The following is an 11,697-nucleotide window of genomic DNA, read 5'->3' on the forward strand; positions in this document are numbered from 1 at the left end:
AACTAGTCATATGTTTATGACTCAAGTACACACGGGAAAACTAGTAAATATTATTTTTGGCAAGAAAAATTACTTTAAATTCAAATAGACATTCGTACAGGGAAAAGCTTAATTACCCAGAAGTGTGTGTATATTATTTTGTCAGAGTTAAATCCTAGTAAACTTTAAAATACGATTTGGCTTCCCATAAAATATCTTACGAAATGTTTTGAAACGTTATATTATTGAATCTATGCCAACATCGTCCCATGTGAAATCAATACAATGTAACCTCAAACAGTTTAGTTCATAAAACTGTCCTCATTTTGATGAAATCATAAATCTAAAAAATAATTTCATTTTAATATATAAGTTATGACTTTAAATAGCCTTATGAGTGGTTACTAGCTACTTCCTACTCGTTAGTTTATCCGCAATGTTCGTCAGTTAGTTTGATAAACTTTTTATCCTCATTCTAATTTAAAACGATTATATTGAAAATGTAATTTTCCTAGTGAGCGTTTTCTACTTTTGTATTGTAAATGTATTTTTGCAAGTTTTATCATGTTATCACCAAAAAATTGCTTTCGAACACCACACCTTGTTCTTATTAAGGACAAAGAGGTGCGACCAAAGGCAATGAAGCTTAATTTAATTTCGAACGCACCTCGAACGTGACGTCACAAATGTTAAGGCTGAGGTCAACGAAAGCATACAGTACAAAATGTACAAAAATTAATTGAACAAACATATTTTTTGCAATATTTTTGTGTCAAAGCCCAATGGGGACTAGGGTCTTCTCCAAGGTTTCATATATGAATCCCATTTAAAACGTTTCTAAATTAAAGCAGTATTGCCGTTGTTAAGTTAGACATTTTTTTTTAAATTTAGAAGTATTGGTTTGTATCACTGTTACAATTATTTACAGATAGTGCAATGTTTTATCGACTTTGTTCTATAGATTTCAAAGATATTTCATAAGATGCTTCAAGTATATTCATGTTAGGTATATAATTTTATAGATGCACAGCACAATCATGTAAATTCAGTTCACACTGATATTTCGAGTTTACATACGCATTTTCATTTGAATGACTGACCGGAAGGAGTGAAACGATCTAAATACACACTAACTTCTAAAATAGTTGCATCAAACGGGCGAGTGCTCGATAATGAGTTGTCTGGCACAAATTTACAATATTTTTTATGCAAGTTGTTTAATTTTTTATTTGCTCTACAGCTCCGTGATGTTTTCCAAATGCTATTATAAAGGTAGGTACCTAGCTATATTATTGATTGAATCACTTACAACTTACATAATTATAAATTTAATAATGTTATGTATAAATGTTATCTCAGGGAAGGAAATAAATATAATTAAGTATAAAATATTACAAACTAGCTGCGCTCCGCGGTTTCAGTTGCGTGACTTCGCTCTTGCTGCTCTTCCTCGATGAATGGGCTATCTAATACCGAAATATTTTTTTATTGGACCAGTAGTTCCTGAGACTAGCGCGTTCAAACAAACAAACAAACTCTTCAGCTTTATAATATTAGTATAGTTTAGTAATAACATTGGCTGTGCTAAATATAGAACCTGTGAGTTCGAAGAGGAATTCTCTTCGAGTGCTGTACAGATTTGGTATATAATAGCCAACTACTGTTAGTACAATAAGGAAATAATCTACGAGGACGACGTCACGGTATAACAATCAAATACATAATACAATCATGTTTAAATTCGATTTCCATACTTACAGCAGTTTCTGATCGTTTTTGAAAAATAGAACTAATTTACGATAGGAAATCACATTTTTTGAACGGTTAGTTAGACACATAGAAATCTAATGGCACTTCACACAATGTCTATCCAAAACCTCGGACCTCCAAGAGGTCGATGTAAAAAATACATTTTTGAAATAAAGAAAAAATATAGTTGATCTGATTAACTTAGTATAGACTCGGATCAACTATTTTTTTAATTGCGTCGTTATTGAGCGAAAAACTTAGCTTTTTATCCTAGATTCGGAGCTCTTCAATTTTCCCCTGGTCTCAATGTTTGTTTGATTCTTATAACCTCAATTGTATTTCAATTTTCCCCTTTCCCCCCAATTTTTACTGTCAAAAGCCCGTCCGCAACCGAATCAACCAAACATTCTCGCATTAATTATGTGTTCTCCACACAATTGTCTTCCTGGCAGAGCGTTAGAATAATAGAAATGTTCATGAGTTTTATTACATAGGTATAGGTAGGTATACCAGAGACCTAACTTTCCTTGAGTGATAATATGAAATTTATTTTATTTTAAACTAAGTAAGTACCTACACGTATTTACTAGGATTACTATAACTAGTTTAGTTACATACCTATCTATATTAATAATAAGTACTTAATGTCAATAAAAATTATAAAACATAAGTCGGGTCTTAATTACTACTTAGTTAGGTTTTAATTTTTCCGCTTTCTGCGAGCTTTGTTTTGATCACGTGGGTAGCGTTCTCTTATCTCAAGGCCACTATTTATAAAACAGATGTGAAAATTAGTAAAATGTACTGTAGACAATATTAGGGGCTGTGTGCTAGTTAAGAAGCATGATATAATCATAAATTAATTCATATGAGTATGTACATAATAAAAATAGTCTAATACACATGAGTTTATTTTATAAACTTGCGAATTCTACAAAAGACAAGTTTGCTTACCTCGTTTACGTGTGAACAGTATATACAAAAGTACTCTGTGGTGTGAACAAACGATGAACGAAAGAGGTGAATGAACGGAGAATGAGTGGCAGGGTCGAGAGTCGAGACCAATTTCTCGTAAAAGATTTACTCATTCATCAAATGTGTCACTTAAAAATACGTTTAGAAAATGTTGATTAGCGTTTAAATATTATTTTAGAATTTATTCAACAATTTATAAAGTTTGATGATTTTATAATTTATATAGTCACATGTATTTTTTTAGGTAAGACGTATTTGATATACAACAATCTTACGAATTAACATATTTATTTCAGAACGATGACACATCTGTCATTCTATTTATGTCATAATATTGTCAACTGTCAAAATACTTTCAAATAGCTGTGTGTGGTTTACACGTGTTTTTATTTATCAAATGAAAAAGTGAAAATCTAACAATGAAAATTTTATCAGAAGATAGGACAAGAATATTATTCGAAAAGCTAACAAAATAGTACGTATAGTTATAACTTTACCAACTATATATTGACACGCAACAAGTATTATTGCACTAAAGTTTACAAAGTTGTGTTGTTTCTCATGAATTTCTTAATTTTCAGTATCGGCGTCAACGTAAAGCTTCTAATAGACAGACCAGATGGCACATATTGCTTCAGAGAAAAGAAAGACCGCGTGTATTATATTTCAGAACGTTTACTGCAACTGGCACAAACCGTGAAGCCAGATCATTTGATATCAGCCGGAACGTGTTTCGGGAAGTTCACAAAGACGAATAAATTCAGGTTACATATCACAGCATTGACGTATATCGCGCCGTACGCCCCTTACAAGTTATGGGTAAAACCATCAGCGGAACAACAGTTTTTATATGGCCACCATGTTATTAAGAGTGGTAAGTGGTCTTATCCTTTATAAAATAATATAGTAAGCATGTAGGAATAATGTACTGGCTTTAAAACAAAAGTCTTTATTTAATCAAATTAAAGTTTCTGTTGACGTATGTGTACATTAAGCTACCTTCCATTAAACATGTTTAAACTTTCTTATTATTGTAGCAAATTCAGAATATTAATTGATGTGACACATAAAACTTGCTAAACGAGCTACACATAATATAGTATTCAATTATTTAGTTTGTTACAATAATAAGTTAACAACTTTTTATTTAAATCCATCTGTTTAAACCGTCACGCGTCCTACGTACATTATTTGCTCGTAACTAAATCTGTATTTTATAGTAGGACGCGTGAGAGATTAAAGTGGGTCAAAATCAACTCTAAAGTTGTTGGTTACATACAAACGTAAAGGTGAAGTTAATAAAAGCATGTAAAAAAAAATAATTAATCATAAAAATTAAAAACCAAACAACCAGTAATATAGTTATTTTACAAAATTATAAGTTACTAGCTTTCCACCCGCAGCTTCGTCCGCGCAATTAAAGAAAAACCTGCATAGTTCCCGTTCCCCTGGGATTGCCGGGATAAAACCTATCCTATGTCCCGGGGCCAAAAATAGCCTATGTCCTTTCTCGGGTATCAAAATATCTCTATACCAAATTTCATACAAATTGGTTCAGTAGTTAAGGTGTGATTGAGTAACAGACAGAGTTACTTTCGCATTTATAATATTAGTATGGATTCCTACTTTAAGTAATCTCATAATTAAAAGCCAGAATAAAGCCTAAATTTCCCTTCTTTTCAGGACTTGGTAGAATAACGGAAAATACACCGAAAAATCAAGGAGTAGTCATTCTAACTATGTCAGACATTCCAATAGGTTTTGGAGTTACATCAAGATCGACGACAGACTGCAGACACGCAGACCCCTTAGCGACTATAGCTTTCCACCAAGCTGATATTGGAGAATATATCAGATCAGAAGATACTTTGATTTAATAAATAGATTTTTTAAATATTGGTTTTAGTGGTTCTTTTTTAGTGTAGTGATAAGTTGTTGATATTTGCAACAGGAACCATACAATTAGAAAAATAAACAAAAATTATTCAATTTTTCTACTTATAGTACACTAACTTCGCCCGCGTTTTCAAAGAAAACCCCGAATGGTTCCCGTGCCCCCTGGGATTACCGGGATTAAACCTATCCTATGTGTTAATCCAAGTTACCCTCTATGTAATGTACCGTGTGCTAAATTTCATTGTAATAGTTTCGGTAGTATTTGCGTGAAAGAGTAAAAACATACACACATGCACATCAAATACACATATATACATCCATCTTCACAAACTTTCATATTTATACACATTTAATGCCATCTATCGAAATCTGTTGAAAACAGTATAGTAGGTAAAATATAAGGATGCATGTGCATCATAGTGTAATATAAGTTATAATAGATGGCGCTTTTCACAATAGTTAGAATGCTTTTATAAATTCAATCTTCTTAAAAAATTTCATGAAGGCACTAATTTTCACTTTGGATTAGGTACAGAAAATTCTAATATTATGTATGTATGAAAATTATAATATGTATGTTCTCTTAATTTTATAACTTATAGCTTTCTTGAATAATTATTTTCGTCAATTACTAACTTCATTTGAATGATTGAGCTTTAAAACTATGCTACGGATTTTGATGCGGTTTTTTTTTGATAGATAGAGATTAAAGAGGAAGGTTTTAGTGTATAATTTATAAGGTTTTAGACGAAGCCGCGGGCGGTAAGCTAGTAATTAACAATTCAATTTCTAGTTGTACTTACCTAGATGATGTTTTTAATTTTTTAATGATAAACGTAAGTGCTCATTGATAGGTAATTTTTGTTAAGAGATTTTGAAATTATCCATGATGTTTCTTTATTTTGATATTTTTCTATCTAAATAAGACGAAAATATGAACCTTAACGTCTTACATTTAACAAAAACTCAATGCTATGCCAACACTGTAACAAAAATCCTAGCTTGGTTGAAATTTATTGCCATCCTTTAGAATTTAAAGGTTCGGATTTGTCCCTTGTTAGCGAAAAGATATCAATGATTTATTGAGCATTTCCTATTTTAGTAAAACGCTTATTTTTCAGACGTACTTTGCTGAAGCTTGTTCAACGTAGTTGGTTTATTCATGTTGTAAATTGTAATATTTATTGGAAATTGTAAGCCAATGGATTTTATTTTAACTATGTAGATATGTATGGTACGTATCTAATTGATTAGACTGAAAAACAATAATTGCTTTGTATTCTCCAAAAATAGCATTAAATGGATTTTATTTAACCATGTAGTTAATTGATTCGACTGAAAAATGGTCTGTATTCTCAAAAAATAGCATTATTAAGCATTAAGCACTCTCTTAGAAACTAGACTAGCACAAAAAAGGTACCTACCTATTAAATTTTTTTCATCTTATACATTCGTGAGATTTAATAAGTATTCTATAAGGCCCAGCGACATATTATATCTACTGCCTTTGCACTAAGCAGTTACAATATTAGTTCGTCGAAAAAAACATCACTAGGATTAAAGTACACAAAAGGAAGCTTCCTCTTTTTAGGAATAATCTACATTTTTACAATCATCCCAAGAGAATTCATAATAAATTCAAAGCAGTACCTACCTAAACAACCCTCTTTCATGCTCAAGATATGATAAAAAACAATCGTATAATCTGATTAAGGTATACGAATAAACAAAGTAATATCAATAACAACAAATAAGATTGAAGCGAATTGTCAACATAAATAAATTAGGTTCTTCCAAAATATTTACATTTACAAAATGGCGTCCCCTTGGCTTATTTGAAAGCATTTCGGTGTATCGGTTTCCCCAAAATACGGTATTGTCACCTAGGAGGGGTGGGATGAATCTTTTCAATTAAGTTTAAGAACAACTTGTCAGAAGTTTGGATCTTAAATTTTAACGTTGTATAAGATACTAGCGGTCCGCCCCGGCTTCGCCCGTGGTACATGTTTACGTTTTCTCTACATAAGAACCATCCTCGTACTTCAAGGAATATAATAAAAAAAGAATTATCGAAATCGGTTCAGCCGTTCTCGAGTTATGGAATTACAACGAAAAGTGGCATTGATTTTTATATATTAGATTGGTTACACAGAACAGCTTTTGTTTGTAAGACGTTAGATTAAAGTAAAAATATGAAACTTTGCACTTACTAGGTAGGAAAATTGAAGTTTCTTCTGTACTTGTTATACTTAAATTAGCTTTCCGCTTGCGGCTTTGTCCGCGTAGTTAATCAAAAGAAATTCCCATGGGAATGATACGCTTCCCCATGTAATAAAGTAGCCTTTTTCACTGTCCAGCCTCCTAACTATCTATAGACACTAAAATCATACTATAAAATCGATTTGTTGCGACGGTAAGTAAGATAAACAAGCAGTTAAAACTTAATCTACTAATAAAGATAAATGAATAATTAATGTAAAAGTACATTTATATAACTATAGGTGTTTTAATGAATAAATAATGTAAAAAGTATATATAGATGTTTTCACACGAATTAAAACATACCCTAAACCCAGCCCAATGTTATGTATTGAATAAGTAATTCTGAAAGCCCTTGTAAGCTTTTTACTTTTTACTTGAATTTCTAAAAGATCAGTAAGTAACTATACGTTACATAAAATGTAATCTTATTCTTTGTGGATACGATGTTTACAGAGAATTAAATAAATTTCGGTCTACCCGTGGACTTTGTAAACTTCCTTTGAACTTGTTCACAAAGTTCTATTATTTACTTTCCGAGAAAAGCTTCTTATAACATAAATGTTTGTTTGTAGGGACTGAAAATATCATTGGAAAGACCATAATCTTGCATTAGATTATCTTATGTTATTTTCGGGACAGCTTATTAATGAAATACATAGAATAAATTATTGTTTCTAAGTAAGAAAATATCAATATTTTTAAATGCAATATACCTACCTAGTTCTGTATACTGAGAATGTTTAATACAGTCTTGTTGAAAAAATACTTAATTTCCTAGAAATATTAGGCATTTAATCATGTATAAGAAACAATAATCGATTAACTTAGGTAAGTTTATATGATTATTATAAAAAAGGTATAAAAAATATTAATATTAAGAATGTTGGTTTCGATATCGTCGTCACTGTAAAACGATATTGCAACAATCTCGGTTGCACGGCGGTCAGAGTTATTTCAGTTGTTTTGTACATTGCCCCTGCTTGCCTAAACACATCTTAAGGAGCCAATTAATGGTGCAATTCCAATATTGCCCCTGCAGGAAGGTGAGTAGCCGGTTTAACTCTTCTGATGGTCGTATAAAAAAATAGACAGAATGAAAGATAGATATCGTAGGTACGAATAGCTAGTACAAAAACTCATGGCATATAATATGAGGTCACTTCTCTAATGAATGTGGTATAAAAACATGTTTTCCACTTGATGCTCGACTAAGTTTTAATGAAAAGCATCTGTTCGGAAACCACTACGTGATAAAGAATAGCTTAAACATTGAATATGGCAAATATGAAATAATAAACAAATATTTACATGATATTATTTTCTTTCTCTCTTTTATAGCTAAGGATGTTTATGTTATATTATTTAATTGAACATATTTTATGAAAATTATAAATATTACAGCCGCTATAAAAATACTCGTGACCATACGTGTGAATTGACATAAAAAAAAATGTGTGCGTGTACTAGTGTATCTAACACGTAAGAAGTGAAACTTCTTTAAAAAAATTTTTTTAAATAATTTACGTCAAATCACGCGTGGTAGGAATAAGCAAAAGATGGCGCGTAACAGAAAAATGTCACGCGTAACGAAAAAATGTTACACTAAAATTTTTTCCAACCGCGATAAAGAAGTTTTTACTTCAAAAAACATCTCTAAAAAAACGTTACGGACTTAGCAAAATTTAGATGGTAAAAAAATTACACATAACTATGTAGATTTACCTACATAATATGGCTTATAAGTAATTGTGAACTGTTGTGTGTGTCTTTTTATTTTACCGACGCGTTCACAAGAACGACGACGATTCTCGGATTGCAGTTTATATTTTTAGCTTGTAGAAAAGTGATATTTATTACGACGAGTTGATAATAATATGCCTCCTTCAAGACAACATTGTTCTGTGTACACAGGAAGTTATCGAAACAGTTAAGTTTGGACCAAAGTTGGCAGATTATTGCTGGAATAACGTGAGCTGGAGCACAAACTCATACATTAACTTGTTTAATACTAGCTGCCTGTTCTGGCTTTTGCCAGTTTGGCATATGACATAGGGCATATGCCAAACTATAAGGTAATAATACTATGTAGGTCCTAAATAATATTATGTAGGTCTTAGATCATTATGTAGGTAGTTGTGGTATGATAGGTAATGAGGAAGCGATATCCTGTGTTGAATTTAGACTTTATAATATACTAGCTTTCCGCCCGCGGCTTCGCCCGCTTTGTCTAAATCCTTATAAAATATTATAACCTTCCTTTTGAATCACTTAAAAAAACCGCGTTCAAAATGCGTTGCGTAGTTTGATAGATTTAAGCATACAAAGGGACATAGGGACAGAGAAGAGCCCCGTCCGATTAGGGCCCTTCTGGCCTCCTCCACTCAAGCGACAGCTCAAGCCGAGGTTCGTGGTCCCCGTCAAGGGGGGACGCCCTTGTGCATGTCGCTACCAGGGTGAACCTTCAGTTCACCCCCGCGTCCGCGTTAAAATGTAGTAGCCCTTCTGGCTAACATTGAGAAACACCATACAAAAAAAAAAAAAAAAAAACAGAGAAGAGTAAGTACTTTATTTTATACTATGTAGTGTTGTTCTATGTGGCTGGTGGCAATTTAGATGTCTATCTATCTCGATAATTATTCAACTCTGTGAGCCGAATATATAAAATGTAAGTAATTTGTAGTAGGTACCTAATCAAGGACACAATTATCAAAATATGTTGAAGAATATAATACATACGAAAATTATGATTTATTATGTTAGAACGCTAATGCAGATATTCAGGTTAAAGTAAAAATACCTAATATTGACTTTTTGAACATTATGCTAGTTAGTTACGCTATAAGCAGATACGAAAAGTCTACCTTTCTGCTAAAAAGTCGATAGTTGTTATTATAACTAAAATTTCAGTATAAAATCCAATAAGAATACACAATACTTCATTAACTTCAAGGCATTTTGGTATAGCATCGATTTGGGATGAAAATGTTGGCTGAATTCAGGTCAGCTAGCAACATCAAGATGGCTTTCTAGATGTTGTGAAAATATAAATTTCTCATGAAATTTCAACGTGCAATCCTAACTGATGAAATATTTTTATATTTATTTGAATGCTTTAAAACTAAAAATGAAATACAATCATAACTGCCTTTTTATGAAAAAAAAAAAAAAATTAAAATGTTTTATTGACATGATTTTAAAAGAGCAACTAATTATGGATTTTGTGCCGGTTCTTCTGAGATACTTATTTCCGAATCGGTATTTAAATGTTAAAAATATGTTATGACGTTTTAAAAATGCTTCTAGAAGTCTAGTTGAATAAATAAATGTTTGAGTTTAAGTTTGAAATGGATTCCTATTAAATAGATTTTTAAAGAGCGTTTTGTACTAATATTACCTACTCATTGGTTAAGTAACTGTTTATATTATGTTCAGTAAACGCATAAACAGTTTATATTGAATCGTTAAAGGTTTATGAACTAAAATATCGTGGTCGCTTGTTACTTGAGATCAGACGCTTCTCTTTTTGATCTTAATCGAGTTTTAATATTTGTTTATTTTATAAATAATTCCTTATAAACCGCGAAAGGAATTAGTTAGGTATTTTTAAATATATGAAAGTGGTAAGCTAGCTAAATTAAATATATGAAAGTGGTAAGGTAGCTTTAAATATATAAAATAGAATGAGCATTTAATACAGGATGAAAGTTATTAAAATTAACTTCTGGTTTAATCATGTAAAGTTTTTTATGTATTGTATGCGTATACATGTAACTACAATTTGAAAAACATTTCTTCAAGAGCATGCTTAGTATAAAAGACTGGTAGGAATCTAGGAACGGCTTAAATATTGGATTTTTAAAACTGTTTGGCGATATTTTAACAGACTTGTGTGTAACTATATACATGTACCAGGCAGTTCAATTACTTATTGTTTATTGTTTTGATATTTACCCATAAGTGTAAATAGTCTCTATGAAAAAATTAAATAGAGGATTGTTCCTTCTGTTTATGGACATAATTGTAGACTAGACATTGTCTCTGGTATTAAATATATCAATAAATTCCTCAATAAATTCGATGATTTTTTTTTACCAAAACATAGACAATAATGACGAAATTATATGTTTATGCAAGAACGACCTCTCTAAGATAACTAAATTGTAAAGAGTCAGTTACAAACATACAGACTCAGCTGAAAGCGTGTTAAAAACCTTTTAAACCAAAGTTAAATGAACTATCGAATAAACTGTTTCCTATAAAACCAGGTCTAGCATAATAGCAATTATATGAACGTCCAGTCGACTGTAAGGGCTCGACGCCTGTAGGGCCAAATATTTGAGTTCCCTCGTCCATGCATGCACCAACGCCTCTGTTCTTTAACCATAAACAAATTAAATCGCTTAACGAAATATATTTTGTGTTTTTGTATTGATTATTGCGTAACCTACTAATATTATAAATGCGAAAGTAACTCTGTCTGTCTGTCCGTTACTCAATCACGCCTAAACTACTGAACCAATTTTCATGAAATTTGGTATGGAGATATTTTGATACCCGAGAAAGTACATAGGCTACTTTTTAGCCGCGGCCGGAAACCTAGTGTTGTATATAGAGGAAGTGTTAAAAATAGTATTGAAAAATAAATAAGGCTTGGGCTATGATTTAAAATATTTGAAGAAGACATTGATTAATTTTTAAGTTACTTGTAAAGTATGTATAATTTTTAAGTTATGTTAAACAGTTACAATTTTAGACTGTTTCAGTTTTCAGAGCATTGAAATAATTTATTTTTATACGAAAGATTATAACAATTTCCACTCTATGACCAATTTTGTA

The 11,697-nt window shown here is 31.3% G+C and overlaps 2 protein-coding genes across 4 annotated transcripts in view; one reads left to right on the forward strand and one right to left on the reverse strand.

Annotated features, from left to right (window-relative positions):
* The window catches only part of LOC123703883 (calpain-B), a 42,746-nt gene extending 40,046 nt beyond the window's left edge, over positions 1-2,700 (reverse strand). For all 3 annotated transcript variants that reach the window (XM_045652067.1, XM_045652064.1, XM_045652065.1), the window contains exon 1: positions 2,683-2,700. The gene's annotated coding sequence lies outside the window, so the exon portion shown is untranslated. The remainder of the gene's footprint in view (positions 1-2,682) is intronic.
* A 344-nt stretch (positions 2,701-3,044) lies between these two features.
* On the forward strand, positions 3,045-4,604 carry LOC123703884 (60S ribosome subunit biogenesis protein NIP7 homolog). The gene is made up of 3 exons (XM_045652069.1): positions 3,045-3,178; positions 3,285-3,577; positions 4,387-4,604. Exons 1-3 carry the CDS (start codon positions 3,123-3,125, stop codon positions 4,578-4,580), a joined length of 543 nt encoding a protein of 180 aa, XP_045508025.1. The 5' UTR covers positions 3,045-3,122; the 3' UTR covers positions 4,581-4,604.
* Positions 4,605-11,697: the final 7,093 nt, after the last annotated feature.

This window comes from Colias croceus, chromosome 27 (assembly GCF_905220415.1).
Source record: "Colias croceus chromosome 27, ilColCroc2.1".
Taxonomy (NCBI): Eukaryota; Metazoa; Arthropoda; class Insecta; order Lepidoptera; family Pieridae; genus Colias; species Colias croceus.